Source organism: Saccostrea cucullata, unplaced genomic scaffold (assembly GCF_032062105.1).
Source record: "Saccostrea cucullata isolate Sc308-1 unplaced genomic scaffold, CSIRO_AGI_Scuc_v1 ctg9, whole genome shotgun sequence".
NCBI classification, from domain to species: domain Eukaryota; kingdom Metazoa; phylum Mollusca; class Bivalvia; order Ostreida; family Ostreidae; genus Saccostrea; species Saccostrea cuccullata.
Window position 1 is genome coordinate 504,211 of NW_026935030.1, and position 22,255 is coordinate 526,465.

General features: G+C 32.2%; 2 protein-coding genes across 5 annotated transcripts in view; both read right to left on the reverse strand.

Annotated features, from left to right (window-relative positions):
- Positions 1-22,255, reverse strand: part of LOC134241727 (lachesin-like) — a 51,788-nt gene that overhangs the window by 18,774 nt on the left and 10,759 nt on the right. For 3 of the 4 annotated variants that reach the window (XM_062723749.1, XM_062723751.1, XM_062723748.1), the window contains exon 1: positions 14,596-14,775. The exons of the other annotated variant lie outside the window; for it this stretch is intronic. In XM_062723749.1, coding sequence (XP_062579733.1) covers positions 14,596-14,668 — 73 coding nt within the window. In that variant the 5' untranslated portion in view covers positions 14,669-14,775. Of the gene's footprint in view, positions 1-14,595; positions 14,776-22,255 lie in introns of those variants that run through there. 4 annotated transcript variants of the gene reach the window in all.
- On the reverse strand, positions 359-5,977 carry LOC134241733 (uncharacterized). The gene is made up of 8 exons (XM_062723756.1): positions 5,887-5,977; positions 2,633-2,772; positions 2,084-2,518; positions 1,858-1,987; positions 1,560-1,762; positions 1,329-1,433; positions 940-1,041; positions 359-762 (listed from the first exon to the last, which is right to left on the reverse strand). The coding sequence occupies exons 1-8, from the start codon at positions 5,975-5,977 to the stop codon at positions 448-450; spliced, it is 1,521 nt and encodes a 506-aa protein (XP_062579740.1). The 3' UTR covers positions 359-447.

A 22,255-nucleotide genomic window follows, 5' to 3' on the forward strand; every position in this document is an offset into this window, starting at 1 on the left:
TTCTAAACACTTCCTATGTAAGAGATTTTTTACGTGTTTAATTTTCGAACATGTTCTTAACTTAAACATATTTAGAAAAGTGCTTAAACTCTAAACATGTTACTCATGTTTTGCGATTAGGTTATAAACACATAATTTTTCATGTGTTTAAAATCTAAACACATTAATTCAATGGTTCTAAAGCATATTTCAAAATGAAACATGTAAATTTAGCAACTATTACATATTTTTTTGATGTCTAATTTGTTTAAATTAACACAAAAACCTCAAATGAGACTGAAATAATGAATTTAACATTTTATTGGAATAATTTTTCAATTTTTCAAAAATGAACAGGCATTCTTCATAACTCGTGTATTCAAGTTTCAATTTTCTTTTCTGTACTTCATATTACAAACAAAAAGAATGTATACATAAAAATTTTGTACTTTATTTTTGGACACATCTTTACAATTTGGCTAACTCATCATCCACCTTTCTAGAAAACTTCAGGTAGTTCGTGGACATAAAGAAATAATTCTTTCTGTCATGAAGTAGATAGTGTTGAAGAAATCCCAACAACTGATATTGTTTGGGATATGTCAGATCTAGTGCATAGTATGTAAAAATTAAAATGTTCAACGCTTCCTTTACGTCGTGCCCCACATCCATACTGACACCATCACCAACCACGATACATGTTGATATGGATTCATCTCCATTAGTGACAACAACAAGCCTTGGTGCCTCAGATTTTTTCCCGGCCAGTACCATGTCGGAAGACTGTATAATGAAACATCATTATATAAAGATCAAATTCATGCTTGAATTAAAAATGGGGTTGGGTTTTGGAAAGGGACCCCTTTCTTATTTGCAGTTGTTAAAGTTATGTACATGTAATACACTAATCAAAAAAAAAGCTAGTTAACTTGTTCAATACTACACAGCAGATTTCCATACCTTGCATTTTGAAATCAGTGACACCATTGCTTTTCCCTTGGACTGGTATTTAATTTGCTGTGATACTGTTTCCATGCAACTGATGATGTCCAACTCACTCTCCTGAACATAATTATACTTGATTTAATTCCAGTATTAACATGTACAGTGCTATTTGTTAATGAGGAATTCTCAGATATAAGAATTATCATTACTGCCAGTTAGTGGCCACTGTGATATGTTTTCTTAATCTGATAGAAAGAATATTGATAATTCAGTTTCACTGTTTAACACTTAGGTTTCTTTGTCTTACAATGGATATGATAATCAGATATATATAAAAAAGTTTTGTAAAGCAATACTTGAGTACAAGTACAGATATCATTTACACTGAAGAACCATTTACTTACCCGTGAATCATCAAATAGCTTATCCAAGGTATTGAGAAGTTTTTCCCAATTACCTATCAACTCCTTTTTCTCCTGTCCACTCATCAAGAAGTATTCCTTTTCAATCTGTTAAAATCATGTACAATTTTTAAATATAAATGTTGAATCACTAATAAAGCTTTTTTTTTGAAAAAAAAAATTAATATCATTCAATTATTAGAGTAACATGATAAAAAAAAATGATAATCTTACATAGTATGGCTTCCCAAGAAGTGGAAACTTCTTGAGAATTGCATCTATGTTGGAATTTGGAAGTCCTTGTATGTATGCCCTCCTTTCTTTGAAAGAGCTCCTGAGTGTCTTCAGAAGAAGGGCCCTGTCTTGGTCCTTTGAACATTTTTGTAGTTCATCCTGCATAGTTTTTGTGGCAATTTCTGTTGACATCTGAGGCTCATCTGAAAACATTATTGCAACGGTGACTTATGCAATAATGATGAAAATTTAAAATTTGGTAATGAACATAAATTTAAATACCAATAAATTTATTTACCATTCAGATCTATAGATGGAAGGCTTTTCCTTTCTTTCTTAGATTTTGGTTGTCCTTCTCCTTTACTCCGCACATTCCATTTCCATCTAATATGTCGCACTTTTTGGGAAAGTTTCTTGTTGAAGAACCCCTAAAAGAAAAATTATCTATATAAATAAACAGTTTACCCAAATAACATGAATAATATAAGGATAACATCAATCAGAAACCATTAAGTAATGTTTACCCATTGATCTTTCATTGCCTTGTGTCCAATGCATGGGTACTTCCCATACATGAAGCGACCAAACTCCTCATATGTTCCTCTGGAATTGAATTCCCCAACAGCCAAGACATGGTAGGCTGTCTCTTCGATGAATCTTTCCCATTCATTATGAATATTCCCATTTTCAAGGAGACCTTGCACAATAGCGCTGTATTTTGGCAAATATGAATCAATCGATTTTTTTTCTGTAGTCATGGTAGTTGTTGTTGACTGTGTGACACTCGAAGCTGATGTGGCCAAACTTGATGTTAGATCTGATGAAGATGGCATCTCAGTTGTTGGTGATGATGACAATTCTCCTTGCATGGCTTGCCCTTCCTGCATGACAATGATGGTATCTAGAGGTTCCTCCACTCCACAGTTGATAAGGTTTCCGTCTGCATCTATATGAAAAATCTAACAAAAAGAAACAACTTACATTCATGCAAAAAAAAGTGTAACAGGATGTTTTTAATTATTTTGCAGTTATGTTTAAATTTCAATCTGTAACCAAGTTTTGCATCAACTTACCTTGTCAACTGCCTCACTCCTGCTGTTTAGTCTTTTTATTAGTGTTGTAAGTTTTCTAGCCACCCCAACTTTGTGAGGAAACATAGAAAACAGATCTTTCTCCTCTAAATGTAATAGACCACAACCATCAACTTCATTCCCTGTTGATAAAATAGTACTAATACTTCAGTCTGTCCTTTTGAAGCAAGTTTTACTTTCATGCACACTCTACCAAATCAGCACCAGATGAAATCCACATTATGCAAAACAACATGCAACATCCCACAAACGAAAGAAGACTTCTGGGGCCATTTATATTTCAAGTCGCATGCAGAGACGCAACGATATCTGTTGCCTAGGGTGCACTTAAATGCATTTAAGTGATCATCATATTCTTCTACTTCTAGTTCTTCAATGCTGAAATATTTTCTATGATTTACAATAAATATATTTTTGATAACTCCAAATGTTATATCTAGGTCAGAATAGCTAAGGATGAGTATGCTCCCTTTTGAGTAAGTGATTGACTTTATCTCAGCTTTTCTTGTACACATGATGACTTCAGGAATCTCAGTCTCATAGTTAAGAATGCAATTCTTCAGACTTTCAGAAAGTTCAGTTTTGTTAATTTCATTCCCTTGTTCAACTATATCTCCTCCATATAAGTATACAGGTGACTTTTCACCAAGAGCTCCACTTTGTTGTAAACACATCCATCTCTGGTGGTGAAGTGCAATTGATTGAGGAACACATTTGAAATTTTTCCACTTCTTATTTTTAAATAAACCATGCTTTGCCTCAAGTCTAACGCACCAATGATTCCTACCTGGACCAAATAAGCGTAGCTGTTCAGGCAGATGTGTAAGATAGTGCATTTTAGGTGGAATACTTTCCTGTGGATAAAGTTCCCGATATTTATAGTTGTGAGTTGATATTAACTGATACAAAGAGTCAATGCTTTCCATTGAACACACAGGGGATATAACAAGCACTGTGATTTGCACTAATCGGATAAAATTTTTCCACATCTCATCATTTCTATCAATCTTCTCTCCAATCATGAGTGGCAACAGTAAAATAAAATTTTTTGTTTCAATTGCAGTCATTGCCAAATTATTTTGTGTGCACAGAGATTTTTTCTCCAATTCCTGTGGTCTGTCTTGCAAATCTGCTTCACTGTAGTTGAAAGTTTTTATAATATTGTTCAAGTACTGTAAAGAAAAATATTTCTTCCTATCTATGAAATTGGAAAGCATCAGCTGGAGTTCCTTTTTAACTATTCCTTCCAGTAAAATATGCATCGGATCCTGTAAAATACATTTTGTTATGTCAAAAAAAGGTAAATCTAGAAGACAACTCCTTGATGTTATTCCATACATTTTTGACCAATAAGACTTTGTTTCCCCTCTCAGTTCTTGCAAAGTGTCGCACCGATCTCGATGTTCTTGCTCTGATCGGAGTGGAAATTGATCACCTGTCCTACTCTGATCCAAAACATCACGAGTAACTTCACAAGTTCTGCAGGGTTTAATGGCCAATCCAACGCCCTCTTTGAATCCCCCTAAAAACTGTGCTGCGGGAGTATCACCCATAACATAGTACAATGCACCACAGTATCTTTTCTGTTGGCCCATGATAATGAAATCTTTCCCATTGAAAAGTTCTGTTAAACATTCAATGAAATTTTCCAGAAGTTTGTCAATTCCAAATCTTCTGATATGTTTTGATGATGCAACAGCAAGGAGTTGTGTGGCTTGAAGTTTGAAACGGGTTTCTGGAGGAAGATTGAGTAAATTCCAGTATATGATTGATATTTTATGTTTCTTCTTGTGTGACCCAATTGGATTAACTATTTCGAAATCATCATGATATATACTGAAAAGTAAGACATCTTGGTGGGTTTGAATGTATTCTTTCTGAAAATAAATACCATCAAATATATCATTAAAGTCAAAGTACCCATTTCTTTGATTTTGAAAGTCAAGCGATTCTTGGACTTCTGGCATTTTCAGTAATTCATTCAACTGATCAAAGAAAGGCACATAAAATCCATATATTTCCTTCAAAACAACACGATATTGTTTTTTTATTTTTTTCTGCACATACATTTCACCAAGTTTTACAGTCTGTGGTTTAATGTATCCAAGATGTTCAAAGAAACACTTTTCCTGTAAATATTCAGTTTCTAATCCTTCAAATGTATTGTCCTGCAAAATGTCATCTAAATTAATTGTTGAGACAACTTCTTCAGGAACGCTTTGTATTATTTTTCTTTTAACAATTTCTAAGCAATCAGAGATGAGTCCCTTTGTAGTTTTCATAATTTCATCAATGGATACTTGAGTTAAGTTGTGCTGAGCTTTCAGTTTCAAAAGATATTGGGCTTCTGACATTTTTCGGTGAATACCACATTCATCAAATGTAGAGTCCTGCAAATCATCAATGCTATCAACATCCTCTTCACAGTTAAAATTATTTAATTCCATGTTGCTGTGTTTTCGGTGAAAATGTACATGATAAGTACTTAATTTTTTAAATGATGCTCCACATCCATCTGCATTACAATGTACTATGAAATTTGGTGCATTTTTGTGCCTTTTGACCAAGTGTTTATATAGTCTATCACTACTACAACTGTAGTATGGACACATACTGCAGTTATATGTGTTTTGTTCCATGCTTTGTTTTCAGTTGATATACTACGCAGCTAAGTTACATGTATGACATGCTGCAAGCTGAAAACAAAATATAACAATAATAATTAATGATGTGCAGATAGAGCTTTTTGTGATCATTCTACATGCAAAATAAATGGTGGAACATTTCAGTGCAAAACATATAGCATAAATTACAAGTTGTTGTTCTGTTAAATTAAATATATCAGGCCAAGTACAATCACTAGATTTAGATTTGTAGCATGAATTAATAACTACATATGGCTTCATCAACTGTTTTATATAACCCAAACCATTGACTGCAAATGCTATGAGGAAGACAAATAGCAATTTTTGTGTGCATTGTTTTCGGGAAAGTTTACAGCTGACAACTATCGAAGTATCACTACTCAAAAGTATGTTAAAAAAGGTAAACAAAGCTTATTTGAATAACTAAATTAAGGTATGGCTTTTTTGTCTTACTAACACATTCAAGTTGTGCAGATAACACAAGTGATGGTACCGACCTGTAAACATGCATCTAATTCTTGAACATATTAGTAACACTAATGCTAATAGAGGTCAACATCATTCATAAATTCATGTAGTACTCGTAATTACCTTTCAATACATTGCTACTTTCCTCGCTGATACCATTTGATAATAGCCATTTATGGACGTCTTCCACAGAACTGCGTTCAGTTATCTCCATCATGTGCTATCAAAAGGTGTGAAGAAGATATTTTAACATGTTCAATACATCTATAGCCTAAATTGTAATCTTTTTCAAATTTCGTTGTTTTTAACATGAAATTTCGAACACCCCGAGCCCGATTGACTTTGACTGAACGAGTCCGATCGTATTTAAAGTACACGTTTTTTTCAGTACGTCTTATCTTATCTGTGCAGTATACATGTATTATGTTCCTTTAAAAATATATTGTAATTTATGCATAGATTTCATTTATAACCTTTGAGAAATGTCCTCATGCAGCACTGGTAAAAATTCTTTCAATTTTCACCATCGTGATAATTTAAAACACTCTAGACTCTGCTAATTTATATTTTCCACGTCTAAAGTGGGGAACATGTATTAATAAATCGAGAGAGAGAGAGAGAGGCGTGGAGGCAGGGGAGAGTCAATTATTATTATAAATTCGAAGATTCAGATTACATTGATTATATTCAAACCCTTTATATCCTAAAAATGACAATAATACTCTTTGAGAACTTGAACATTGCACTTATGCACATACTTGTGAAATCAAAATGTTTAAATTACCTTCGAAGAGAACGTATTTCTTCTTCTACTCAGAGTGTGTTGTTATTCCAGCTAATCCTTTGTCTCCAAATCAGCGGGAAAATATAGGCGCGATAGATAAACAGTATGTGTTCACCCCCTAAACGTGTTTAACTTACAAACATGTTTAAAATAATCAGTTTAGAAATCAAACACTTTCCCAAACACGTTTACTTTTAAACGTGTTAAGAAGATGTTCAGTATCTATACACATTTTTTACAGTGAAGTTCATCAATATTACCAGTTTAAAAAACTATACATGTATTAGAAAGAAAAAAATATCAAAGATTCATATGATACATTTTTCTTTTTTCAGTAATACGTAGAATATGAGAAAATGGCAACTTCAGTACATGGTGCATTTCTAGGTATACATCAATAAAATCGTTTCAAATTAGGATTAGAGGAAGAAACATGCTATTTCTCACAGATATTGTGTTTTTGTATGACGTCCTGTTATTCTCGAAATGGCTTTTTGGCTGTAAAGGATCAAGTGATCAACACGATTTCCTAACATAAACAAAAGGAGATACCACGTTATCAACACATTTTGTGACGGAGAGGAAGACTTTCGCCGTTACTTCCATCAAACATTCGCCATAAATCCGTCTGTCAGTCCCTTGGATAGGCTAATATCTGTTTTATGATATGGAGCCGAATTTTCTAATCCAAATATTAATTTTGCTTGATTCAAGTGACACATGTTTCCCCGACACGCTGCCGTATTTAGTGACTGAGTCATTAATATTTGGTCCTATCGATACTGCTGAACCTTCGCTAGGCGTAATTAACTTCTGTGATCACTTCATAGGGGATCAGCTGTCTTTTCACAGTGTGGAAAGAAAAACAACAGAAATTATATTTTTATTCACAATAAAAATGAAACATTAGGAGGCTATTTGATGTATTGTTTCCATTTTAGAAAAAAAAACTTTATTTTATTAAGGTAGGATGTTCGTCAGACTTGATTTTTGATTTACATTTATTATAGAAAATTTGAATTTCATTCCGATTAAATGAGTTCAGAATTTCTATAAAAACGTTTTTTACGTATTTCAACTGAGTCAAGATCTTGAGTGAAAACTTCAGACATTAATTTTTCATACAGGTGTATAGTGTTATCTTAGTTATAACTACATGATAAGTTACTATAATAAAAAAAAATATTTCTGTTACATTTACGGGTAAAGGAAAGCGGAATTAAAGCGAAGAGATTAAATTCAAGCAGTAGTTTATTAGCAGCACGCTCTCCAATTTTCTACATGGTTCTAACGTAACATATCAGGGCATTATAAAATACAGTGCGAGAAATCCTTGTTAAAATCATCAAAAAAAATAAAAATAAAATGTTCAAAGACATTCCCAAGCATTTACCTGGCATATTAAAACAAAACTGTACAATAGTCAAAGGTTTTCTTGGTAAGTATTGCAGGTGTCATAACAGTATATCACTACAGTTCACGTCAAATCATGGCTGACGCAAAATAATCCCTGAATCTCACCTTCCGATTCGGGCAGTTTGATACGAGACTGGAGCTGATTTTTTTTTTACGAGATGAAAAACATGTAAACTTCCTGTATTGACCAGATTTATTAGAATTTATGGCGTGCTGATTTTTCTATATACTGTACTTGAGTGGGGAGTGATTAGGCCCTGGACTAGATTTTCAAGCACCTGCTGGACTTCGACCGAAACAAACTTGCGTGCCTTGCTTGATGGCTATTCATTTTTGGTACTAAAATCTTTATAAAAAATTGTTTTACAAGATCTGAAAAGGAAACTTCTCAGAAATTTGTTTTGAATTAATTACATCTACTGAAACTTGCGCATTTTTGGTAAGAATATATAGTAGAATTTAATACTGTTGTGCAACCTAAAATTCCTATGCCAATTCTCCAAGACAACGTTACAGTCAATAGTCAGATATTTCACGTCCTATAACATCTGGATGGGGCCACTGGCCACTAGAAAATCGACATTCCCCAGGTCGACTAGAGATTTTGAACAATTGAAAACCAATTTGTATGAGGAAAGAATCGAAAATGACAATCTGAATGTCGTCTTTTTATTTGCAAGGGTCTTAAGTTCCTCATTAATCTTATTCAGAGGCAGATCGTATTGGAGAGAGAGAGAGAGAGAAATATATATAGAAATATTTAAGAAATAGTTAATTTAGCAATTCCTCTATCATAGATTATATTTTGTATAGAGTTTTTACAGAAAAAAATTGTTGATAATTATCAAATCAGAGATAAATAAACAAAATGCAATGAGTGATTAAATAAACAAAAGTGCCCTGTGATGCTTTGCCTAAGTTGGTATCTATTTGATAATTGATGTAATTAATGTATCCAGAAAGAAAATAATTGACATTAATTCCGTTTGAAATCCTAGGATTAAAGCAATTATTATTCATTAAATGCTCTTTTTTTACTAAATCTAATGAAGAAAAAAACCCAGATACTATGCACCACTTTATTAAGTATGGCGAACGTGCAAGTACGGGTGGATTTCCTGGAGAATGGCAGGGGAGGTTTCTTCCTTCTTCATGGTGATTTCAAGTACTCCATAAGAACAAGATACAACGACAGAACCTACTGGAGATGTATTGACAGACAGTGTCCAGCTTCATTAACAACATCTGAAAACATCGTGGTGAACTTTGGCAGACCACACAACCATGATGACAACTACATTGGACTAGCAGCCGAATCCTTCATCAGTGGTGTGAAGAAGAGGTGCAGAGAGGAGGCAACACCAATCCCCACCATCTATGATGAAGAGTTAGGAGGTTTGCTCAACACCGAATGTGATGATTCAGTGGTGGATATGATTAGGAACATTCCAACATTCCAGGCCTGTAAGTCCGCTTTGTACAGAAACCGGGCTAAGACAACTCCAAAGCAGCCTACTTCACAGGAGGAAGTTAACCTCAATGGACCATGGACCTGTACTTCAGCTGGAGAAAGGTTCCTTCTCTGTGACGACACTGATGCCCAAGGACACCGAATCCTGATATTTTCTACAGACTCCAACTTACAGCACTTGTGCGCGGCAGACACCGTTTTCAGTGATGGAACATTTTATTCCTGCACCAGATTATTCACACAACTCTACACACTGCACGCCAATGTGAACGGAACTATGTTTCCCCTCGTGTTTGGACTTCTACCCAACAAGAGTGAGGCCACTTACAACCGTTTCTTAGTGCTTCTGAAGGATGCAGTTAGTGACCGACAGTCCGTGTTAACTCCCGAACATTGGTTACTGGACTTCGAAATCGCCGCAAGGAATGCAGTTCAAGGAAACTTCCCTAGGACATCTATCAAGGGATGTTTTTTTCCATTATACCCAGTGCATATGGAGGAAAGTCCAATCATGTGGATTGACGACACAATTCCGGGAGGATGAAGACTTTCATCGCCTGGTAAGGAGAGCGGCTGTTCTTCCCTTGGTTCCAGAACAGCGAGTGGAAGACGTGTGGTTTGAGGCACTAGAGGACAACGAAGACGATAATCAAGATGTCGGACGTTTCAAAGACTATATGACCGAGGCCATCTGATGAATTGGAACCATTATGACAACGAAGGACCAAGGACAACAAATGCAGTGGAAGGATGGCATCACAAGTTCAAACGAATGTGTCGCCGCCCCCATCCAAATTTGTTCATGTTTGTACAATTAATTCAGAAGGAGCAGGCATTAGAATTAGAAAAAAAATTTTAAAAAATTAAAAAAAAAATTAAAAAAAGTAAAATAAAAAAAATATTGTAAAAAAATGTCATCAAGAATTAGAAAAGACATTTTAATTAATTTTAACAAGAATCAAATATAATTAATAAAGAATTTAAAATAATTCATAGCACTGGTCATTCTAAAACAGACTATAGGACACCTGTAATTAATTTCTTTTGTTCTCCCCCTGCCCTTACCTGTACACCATTCCCACTTAGCCAAAACCAGTCACCTGTATCAATTTCAGAATTTTGGCTAAGTGGGAAGACACCAGAGAGAGAGAGAGAGAGAGAGAGAGAGAGAGAGAGAGAGAGAGAGAGAGAGAGAGAGAGAGAGAGATTTTGATGAGTTTTTCAAATATATTTTCCACCCAAATTTTGGATTCCCTTTGTTGAATTTTACATTTCATTATTCCTAGGATATTTGGGCGTTTCAGTATTAAGGATTTTAGGGGCCACAAACTTTTATCTGATGACTGTAGCATGCAAAAGATTCTCATTCCTTGATCTTGTATGCATTAAATATGTAGGAAAGAGGATTTCAAAAAAACGAATTTCAGATATGTATGTCAAATCAATATCTTAACAGTACTCAAATTAAAAAAAAATGTATAGTTAAGTTTAATTTCTTTTTTTTTAATTTTACAAATTAGAAGGTACTTTTCAATGGTTTTTCATCTACATTGTAATCCTACGTCTCCGTGTTAGTCATGGATACAGACGAAGGAGGTGTAGAAAAGCCGCAATGGATCCAATTTGTTTGAAACTTGACACAATGTCAGCCCAATACTGATGACACCTCATCTTCAGCCCATTTTATCGCTCTATTAGTTTGTGTATTTTCTCCAATAATTGATATAAAAGTCTCATAAACAGAGGAGGATGAAATTGTAAATGTTATGCTTACATGGAAGATAATAAACTTGTAAGTTTTTTGCTCATACGAAAGATTGTCAACTTGTAAATTTTATGTTCCTCTGCGACATATATGAGGTACATGTATCAACAATGACTATTACATTTTATTATTGAAATGGTAGTAAAGATTATTTAGTTGCATTTTTATTTAAAATTTTTAAAATAATACGACATTTTGGACATCAAAAATATTCTTTGATTCACAGAACACAATGAATATCGGTCGAGGATTAAAATACTAAGCATGAAAAACAGTTTTTGAGGATTGCTAATTTCCATTGTAAGTAGATGCTCTGTAGAGCAACTAGCTGGGTTTTATATTTTAAGAATAACCCATCTTAATTAGGGTACAATAACTAGTTACTGACGGTTAACAAGAAATCTATGGAATAATGTTAAACGCACGAATTATCGCTCTGATGCGAACAGTTCGACAAACATGCTATCAAATATTAAATAAATTATTTCAATTTGTATATTATGGATTTCTCCTATCACCGTTTTTTCTTTTAATTTACCACCCTGCAAAGACCAATTTGTCTCCGAGTCATTTTTCCAACATCCGTCTCTCGCGCCTTTTACCAATTGACCGTTCAATCGAGCGCTTAATATTACCGAGAAACTTGACGTGCAAACCCAAAGTTTCCGTGTGGCATGTCCTAAACCAGCAATTACGACGTAAAAATACGCCAAGATTCTTCAATATCTTCTATCGCATTTTTCGTCACTCTTTACAGTGCATTTGACGCAGAAGCGCGCGTAGAGCAAGACCTGCTCAAAAGAAGATTTCAAATATTCAATTAACTCTCTGGAATAATTGTAAAATCTATATATTTAGCTCGTTAGCACACTTGGACGTTCCCTAGATACACCAATTTCAACCATCATGTCTCACCTTCGTATAATGAAATGTTTTGTGTGTTATTGTATTGAGAATTAGGTTAGACGGGATGGGATTTTCGGTGCTCTAAACAGGTATAATCGCCCAGCAAATTGACAGATGGGAGAAAACTAGATATTGATATGTTTTGTTCTTGGAACTGATCTGTTTTTCAATAAGATTATTTCATTTAAATCAATTTGTTTGGCCAATATTAGTTCTTAGTAGTTGTTTTTATTTTTTGTAACTGAAATATAAAAAAAATGCAAAGTTGTTAATTAAGAGAGGATGAAAGTCAACCATCTGTATTTGTATATATACAACAATGTAACACACTGTGATGTTTTGGAATTCAGAAGGAGGCCGTTTGAAACATTGATCGATGCAAATGACTGAAGGATTTCAGATTTATTTCAGATACTTTCCGAAAGTATATTATGTGCATATTTTGGTCTATATACCGGTAATTAAGAATGTCTACGTAAACAAATAGATAAAAAGCATTAAATATATATCAAAAAAGTAATATTTTTTCTATCAATTAAAAACAGAAAAAACCCAAGATTCATTATTTGCTTAAACCCTGGGTTTAGAGAGTTCGAAAGTCTTTTAGAATATAATGATGTAAGATTTTTTTTTTTGAAAAGGAAATGCAGACACCTGAATTTTTTATATCTTGATATATCATGATATATTACGATTTCGTCTACAATATCGTAAAACATTGTCTATTCTTTTCCTTCAATAATCATGCATCTCCACATATCAATATTTTACTGTGATGTAACTGAACGATAAACTAAAAACTGTTGTACTTTGAAGCTTACTGGAAGATTTTGGATCAATTTTTTTACAACTGAACTAAATTTCAAATTTAAAATCATAAAAATCATATCCAACTACAAATCATGGGAGATCCTATATATCTCGTCTTTGCACATATGATGAAGAACTGCTCGTATTACTCAACTGATGCTACATAAAAAAATTACTTGAGACACATATTTCTATTTCTAAATTTAGTTACATTTATGTTTTGATGTAAGATTTTTTTTTACTATAAACTTATTTCAATAATATTTGATTTTGTTTTTATATAATATATTTTCTTTCAATCTAAAATTTTTACCATTATACGTTAATAATCAACGATTATGTAAAAGTAGCAGAAACGTTAAAGATCTATTTTGAAACCATCGTGTAATTCACAATAAAGCACGGCATAAAAGTAAGATATTATTATATGGACAAACCTTAATGTACGCCACCTTATATGTGAAAAAAATGTGTCAGCAGTCAATTTTGTGTCAGAAAAAAACAATTATCAGATTGAAATTTGATAAAATTTTAATGAAAGATTTACATTAATATCAATAAATTATGCAGCCATAAACACATTGTGAATACTTGACTTTCTCGTTAATTCGGAATTTATTTGATTATTTTCAAAGATAACCTCCTTTTCTTACTTTTTGATTGATAATTATTGATAAGTCATTAACTTTTTTCAGGGAAATATTCCCTGGTGATTGTTTGTCGCAACGATCAGAAATTTTGTTGTTTCTGAGATATAGTATTACATCAAGTATGAAAACCTGTGGAAAATACACGCGCATTAAATGATACAGTCACTATAATGTGCTAACATTTAGTAATAGATCAACGATTACGGAGTAAAAAGGCTTCCTAAGCGATGAAACACTATCTGTATACTGGATCTGCCTGTTACAGCGTAAAATGTCTCTATTATTTCAGTGTATTATGTACAATCTTATACAGCACTCTATGTTCCTGGATTTTACTTATAAGATCTCACTTAGAAAGTAATTACAGCATGTATTTCAAAATCTTCCACGGAGTTTCATGAACTTGAAAGAAACACTACTAATGATTTCTTGCATCTTAAGCACCAACTATTGAGTTCTTATTTAATGTTCAGGCTTACGTCAAATTAAAATTTCATAAGGCAATAAATTGACGTAATTGGACTACATATAGATAACTTCTCTTGCGGACAATGTTTCCTTTGATGTGTTTCTACAATGAGGCCTCGCAATTTCACCTACCTTCTTTTGAAAGGTTAGAGGCATGACTGTCATCTGCGCTGAACTTCATTTTATATTTTATATCAATATACAGAAAACGATGCCTGGTCGTTAACATAATTGTAAGCAAATAAGACTGAGGAGAGCTAACAATCTCCAACATGCTCACCGATTAAATTTATTTCCCGGAGGCTTTTTGTATATTGACTGAATACTAACTTCAATTTTTCAAAACTGACCCACGCATACACAAACAGAGGCCCAAACGCATCTATAGACTACCTTCATTAATATTAGATTGAAATTGAATTTCTCTGTTTCAAAAATGCGAAAAGCCAATTGAAATTTTACTTAGAGCACATCCTTTATAGAAAAAGAGCAATATTAATATAAGGATTTTGTGATGCTTCTGTATTACATAATATTTTCTGAAAGTTATTGTAAAACTTACCTCTGACTGCTGGCAAGTGCGTGACGACCCCCAAAACTAAACCAAAGAAATCCAACCCCAGTAATCCAATCATTATATTTCATACATCTATCGATGTCATTGCTAAACTGTGTGAAGAAAAACTCAGCTCAAGAAAACTGTCTTCAAGTCCAACCTTCGATATCACGGCTCTCTCCCAGCGGGTCGGTCCTAACCAATAGAAGCTAGCTTCACTTTTGCAATTGATTATAGAACCATTGGGAGCATTTTCGCCTTTTCTCTTTTTTGTGCTGTACCAACTAAGATGCGCATTTATAACTAGATCAGCCAAATACTAATTAAGGGGTTCAAATAAACTTGCATTTGTTTTTCTATTGATTACCATAAATCATGAACAAATGAAATTATAAACGATCCCTGCTTCCTCAATGCTGAAATCCTGAAAGGTGTTAAACAGTGATTTAGGCCGATCACTTACTCAAGTGCCCTTAAAAACCAAATATCTTGGATCTGTTTTTGCTGGATATTAAATGCTCATCCAACACGCACGATTACTCAACAATGTTTCTCCTCGAATATACCAAAACTGCTTTTGCAATACCTCTGAAAACTTTCAAAACTGAAATATGTTGTGCATGTTTGTACCTATAAATGTATCATAATTTGTGTAAAATCATCAGCCAGCTGTAAAAATTTTCACATAATAGATATCAATATGAAATAAAATTTACTGAATAAAAAACACAGAGTGAACGATCTCAGAACATTGCTGACCAGGCAAGCTCGAAGAACATATAGGCCGAGAAAAGATTTCATAAATATAATAGATCTTGAATTTCTCCAATTTAATTTCTCAAACATGTTAAAACATTGTTTAAAACAACATTAAAACAAGTTGAGAAATTTTCAGATTAATTTCAAAGTATTACTTTTTTTTTTAAATTAAAAATTGGCTTCATTTTTTCTTTTTGGTTTGTTTGTTTTTGGTTTATTGGTCTTGAATAAGAGGTATGCTATATAAATAAAATTTCACAAACATTTTTAGACCTTTACAATTTTTTCATGATATTGAAATATTTACGGTTATTACAAAAATATTACTTATTTGAAAATTTGGAACCAGTATGAATAATACAAATAACATTTTTCCCATACAAGTTTTCGTGTATTTGAATAATTAAAATGAAGTAATTATTAATTTTAAAAAGTGGACAAATAAAGATGTTATTGAAATAAAAAATATCTTACAGAAGATCGTTGCAGATAATTGTTTTCTCATTTTTAATAAGCTGCATCAATGATAATGTAGGGGAACTTTGATATTTGAATATTTCATCTGTATTCTCCTCTCTTATAATAGTATGATAGAATAATATCAAAATATAAAACATTTCCCATGCAGAAACAACATATTCTTGAACAAAAATATCATAAACAAATACCTTGGTATTTTATTCTATCTTTCAAAATGTCATATATTATTATATCTTTGAAATCAAAATCATCGTAATTATGTATATCGAAGAATTTTATATATTATTTAGATTATATTGAGGGAGTTAATGGCTATTTTATAATACATGTATAACATTAATATAAAAGAGAACCATTTGCCGCAGCATTATCTCTTTGTATGGTATACGGGACCTCTTCCACCTCCTGGTATTGTTATTGCCTAAGTATTTGAAAGGTCTAAACTCCTTACAAAGCTTAAGATACCTGGAAAAATACAGTAAAATCAGAGTACTCACTTAGCTGTGAGAAATCGATCATTAATTAACTATGTTTGACCTCTGTAATACTCCTCAGTGCGGTATAACCATGAATAATTAAATAAATAAAGAGACGTTTTGGCGTCTGGACGTTAATTGTGGAAACATGCTAGTAAGTGCATAGGTATTCAATAGTTTTAGTGCTCATTGATAGCAAAATTCCCTTTGATCAGACTAGTAGAATATATATTTTTATCAAAAGGTACATAGAAAGAATGTATTTGCATACACGTAGAGCCATTGTGTGTAAGGTGTTAGTTAACAATGTTAACGCTTTCATTTTAATTTTTTTAACAAAAAGAATTAAATTAAATGAAGAAATTATAATTTATCACTGAGGATATGTCTGTTAACTATTGCTCAATCGGTAAGATAGGCTAGCGTTATTTGAACATTGAATTTTCTTAAGGTAACATTTTGTCTTGAAATTACAAGGAATAGAATATGCAAGATTTGTTCAAAAAGGTCAACTGACAACTAAATTATGAGACAAACAAGATGAATACTTTTTCATTGTAAACATGCCCTTTTTTCTCTTCTAACATCCCGCTATCACCAGACGATTTTTTCAAAACCCTCAACTTATTCGATACTTAAGAGCATGCCACAAGAACGATCAAATTTTTAAACCAAGTTAGACTATTGACAGATAAGTTGATATTACACGGATTTCAGAAACTTCATTGAAAGTCGGTAATTCGTAAAATCTATTGTATTCTTATGCAGGGCCTACGGCGGGTATGGTCCGTCAACAGGCAATGCTTATTCCCACTTAATCAAATTTAACACACAAACAAGGACGTAATAATTGGTTGAAAAAGGATATTTCCTATTTCTTATTTTTTAATTGTCATTTAGAGTTGATGTCGATAGATAGCGTTATCTAGATAAAAAAAAATATCACTTGAAATAATACAAAAATGACGACATTTACTTGCTCAAAGACATTCCTTAACTACTTTAGATAAAGAAACCTATTAAAATGAGACAAAAAATGTAGTACATGTAGAAGTTGAATAAGAGGAATAATAAACTACGATAAAACATCATATAAAGAGTGGAGACTTGTAATCATTAATATAATATTTATTTAATGGACTTTTCATTCTCTTTATTTAAACAAGATTAGTTTGAACAAATTCACTGTATATTGCCAAAATCCAATAAAATGTTATTGACCAAGACGAATAAAAAGTACAGAAGGGGTATTGATCGCAAGATAAACTGAAAATCTTTCCAATACCTGTCTAAGGAATAATTAATCTTCAATAAGATTTTGGAAGGAGCAAATATTCATTAGCACTTATTTCTCTCAACAAGTTGGTGGTCAAAGTGAAGAGGTCGATATTAAATTCTTTGTTCCAAAGAAAGAAAAATATTTGTCCGAGATTTATTTAAGAATGCCCGAGTAACGCGATACTTCTAATTGACTCGTATAAAATTCTGCTCTTATCGCATGCAGCACAGACGATTCTGATCGATTTTCATTCAACTTCGTATTTCTTCACAAATCAAAATATATATTGAATGAAAATCAGATATTCACATTTTCTGTTAGAAGACCAGCATTCATCACTGTAACATACTTGAAAAGAAATTAAGATATTATAGTATAGTACTAGTATTCTCCTTGCTTTTCAGCAAGTTAATAAAATTGATATCAATAGAACATACTTTAGTTTAAAGTTAATATTTTTAAAATTTGAGATACAGTCTAAGTACGTGCTTGAAAAGTCTCTTGATTATGAGTTGCCCGGAATACATTTCCTTATAATAAGAATTATTTTATTTTTTTATAACATTTTGGTATCTACACAAGATGCTAAAGCATGAACGATTTTCTAGATATTTTTTTAAAAGAAACAAGAAAAGTAACGATGCCATATCATATTTACCATCAGATTATATTTCTGGATAAAATATCGTTTTCTTTTGCCAGCTCTCCACTGGCAAGCGGTGCGTCTTCATATGAGTGAAAAATTCTTGAGAGGGACGTTAAACAACAAACACACGAAAAATTAAGTGAATAAAAGAAATTATATAAATGAACAAACTAAAATGCTCTTAACCCCCACCTTCAGTCATTAATCGTTTTTATTTATAAATAAGTTTTTGATACATTGATTATGTCTCTCAGTCGATTCATATCAAAGAACATGTTCTACGTATGAACAATTTCTAAAACGAGGCAAGCCTTTGACAAATAAGTTCATTAAAAAGGATTAAATCATCATTTCATAGTCGATACAATGACATTGTCAGCAAATACAACTTATCATTAAGTCAAATAATACCTGATTTTTTTTTCTTCATACTATCAGTTAGGCAATTTTCGTGTCTCTACATATTTTTCGTTTTACCGATTATGAAATGGAGCACACGACTGATTTGACCAGTAAGCGTAAGAGTAAGCTCATAATTCCTCTACAGCAACTGATCTAACTTCAGATGCTTGTGGAGATCTTATGTTTGCTCTGCATCTTTTTTTTTGTATTTTTTAAATTGACTTTGAGCTTGAATACTGTTTGTTATCTCTATATTCCATGTTGTATATATACTAATCACGTGATGTAGTTGCATATCGTGCAGACAATTTTTTTCTTGTATTTTGAGTAGTATTTACTTCTTGTATTTTGTATGTAATACGTTAATTGATTTCGGATAAAAAATATACATTGTGAAACCTTTTCCTGATTTACTGTGCCCGTAACTTACAATTTTACAATGTGACATACATTTAGATCTAATCTACTTGTAATTAAAAAATTACATCGTAAATATAATTTGGATCTCATCTAACTTACAAATTCACATTGGAAATCCATTTTGATATGCCATCGCCCTTCTTTTTTTAAATGTTTGTATTTGTTTACGATCTGATTTGATCATAATAGTATCATATTTTGACCAATGCATATAACTTTGTAATATTGATTGGTAGTTGATTGAGGAAGCATAAATCGGGTATTGGCTCTAGAACAGAGAGAGAATATTTTGAATATTAATTTTTGTTAATTTTTATAATATTTTATTATCATTACATTTAGGACAGATGATATAAACAAACTTTGAACAAACCATTTGAAAATAACAACTTTAGTCGTGTTTATATAAGTAAAACGAACACATTTAACTGTATCTTTTTTTAATTTTCACTGAAAGTTTCACAATAATGGAATTTGAAGTTGTAAAAAAAAAATTGGATAGATTAATAGGGGTGATTGTAGAAAGGTAGAATTTGAACATCATAAAAGGTTTACAATTTCTTAATATTTCAGAAATTTCTAACTTGTATTTGCATCATTTAAAAGGAAAATAAATGTAGCCCACAAAATATATACCAAACCAGGCACCCATATTTATTTTTGGTTTGTATCAAATATTACTTATATGGAACGTCAAAAATAATATAAAGTAAGTTACTTTAATCAAATTACAATATGATTAATAACTATTTAAATTCTTCTTTTTCATCAATTTATCTATAATTGATAATGCACACGGCAATGCATCAATAAGCTCAACATTTTGTGACTTTATTGCTTGCAAAAATTAATTTAGACATCAGTTTTAATTACTTGTTGATCTCTAAAATAGAGTTGCACATGGCTTTTTTGACAATTTTGTTCAAGGAATTAGAGATTTCATGTTTTCTTATAAAGAGAGCAAAGATTTGATTAAGATATCGTAATATTAAGGATGTATTGAATTGATTTTTTTTATTATTTAAATAGTTTGTTGTAACGAGCTTTGAGAAATTAATCAAAGAAAATAAAATAATTTCTTTCAAAGAGTAAATTCAGAAAATTAAAATATGAACAATTAGCCCTTCCATTGTAACTGCGGTACACTCTTCTGCAGGACAAATTATGTTGATAAAGAATTCAATTACTTTTTTAAGTAATTGCTACATATTTCACCAAAGTATCATTTTGCCCTGCAAAAAAGCAGAACTGCAGTTATCGTGAAAATGTCTATTAAACCATCGAAACCATTGCGTGCAATGATTCAGAATTGGGGTTATCTTTTTTAAATATTTGAAGTGCATCAATTCATTTGATGATTAAATTAATGATATAATGAATTATTTGAGTTTGTGTTTTTTTCATAGTTTAATTTATTTCATTTATACCTGTAAAAAGGGTACTGGTATCTTAAGTGTTGATTGTGCGTTTTATAATCGTTGGTCTTGTAATTACATTAAAGGAACTTCATAGCACAGAAATATGTTTTTAATCGTTGTTTTAATCAAGACCGCGGAACTTAAATCGAAAAGGTAAGAAATATACGGGTAACGTCATTGTACCCCCGCGTCAAGTCCGCCTGTTATGCTTTGGGTGTCCATCTCTTATACGCAACTCCTCTTTTACGACTGAATGAAATTTAATGAGAATTTCACAGAATCCTTGTTATATAGTGCCATTGTGCACCTCTTTACTTTTTGATTTGGGGTATTCCAGAGTAAAACATGAGCACTGCCATTTTTTTCTATAATATTGAAGGGTACCAATCTCTTATCTGAAATTCCTCGTATACCACTTATTAAAATCTATTGAAACGTCCACAGATTCTCTATCATATAATATAATAATATAAGTAATATTTTTGATCTGACACTTATTTATTAATATATATAAATACTATATCAATGTTTTTCAGAGGATGGCCATTTGGTTCGAAACAAAAATGGGGCGGTAGAGAAAAAGTGGATTAAAAAATAAGTTTGATAGCTTCCTTCCCGTTTCTGATTGTCAACCATATTTCACTGAAAAGAAAAAATATATAATATATATACCAGCCCCATCTTATTCAGGAATAAAAAAAAAAGGTAAACCTCTTGTATTTTTAAACTGTTAAATAACATTTGCGTGTTTGCTGGACACTCTGATAAATATAAAGATATTCCGTAATGGACATTGTATTTGGATCAATGACTGATACTGTGCGTATGAGGGTAGCTGAGGTAGATTGAAAATGGAATTCGAAATAAAATGTCCAAAATTAAAAATTTTCTCAGATGCCCGCATGTGTCGAGTTGTATCCACTTATTCCCTATCATCACGTGCTTTGACTCTAACAGTTGGAAATAACGTAAGTTTAATATTTTAAATCTTGACAGTTAATTTTCTGTGGTCTTATCACTACATACTTAGTGACCATAAATAACCCTAAACAGTCTCCTCAAACAATTATATAAAACAAGCCGTATCTTAACATATTAGCTCAGCTTGTTATGTATAATTTATCGTAAACTTTTCTTTCTTATGAAGCAATATACCCTTATCCCCCGCATATGGCATTTTATTAACTAATTTAAGATTATGAAACACACTCTTGTTTGAAATTATCATTTCGCAAGTTCCTTGGACGATACATTGGCTTTGCTAGCAAATAAACTTTATCGCTGGGTCAAATGCTGACTGACTTTTCCATACAATTTGTGGGGTTTTAAATCATTGAGATTTCTAAGGATTTTCCCGTTTACCAGATCATGACAAGGAGCATATGGTGGGTATGATCGGTCGACAGGGGATTCCTAGTCTTCCATTGCACCTGATCCCGCTTCTGATGCTTTTAGAGGTTGTGTTTGCGTTGCTCTCGAATTGTATTGTTTAATTAGATCTTGAACTTGAATACTGTTCAATATCTCCATATATTATCGGCTATTAAGAAATTTTAAAAATTAACACTGACATGTTATTTTGAGATATTTCTATCGTAGACTAAAATTTCTGATAATAAAATAAGTATATTGTGCAAGTTTTCAACCATGTTTTGAAAGTCGGCATTGGTAAATTTAAGCGTCGATACAATGACTGTTTTTGACAGATATATTTTCATTAATTGTAAGACCCCCCCCCCTTCCCAAAAAAAAAAAAAGAGACGCACCGCATTTCAAAATGAGTTTT

What these genes read in the sequence shown, in the direction of transcription:
- LOC134241733 (XM_062723756.1), bottom strand. Translation starts at nt 5,977, where the DNA reads ATGGAGATAACTGAACGCAGTTCTGTGGAAGACGTCCATAAATGGCTA. An exon ending in AGCTATTTGATGATTCACGG is followed by an intron (nt 1,042 to 1,328) that starts GTAAGTAAATGG and finishes AATTATGTTCAG; the next exon opens with GAGAGTGAGTTGGACATCAT. An exon ending in CACTGATTTCAAAATGCAAG is followed by an intron (nt 763 to 939) that starts GTATGGAAATCT and finishes TTCATTATACAG; the next exon opens with TCTTCCGACATGGTACTGGC.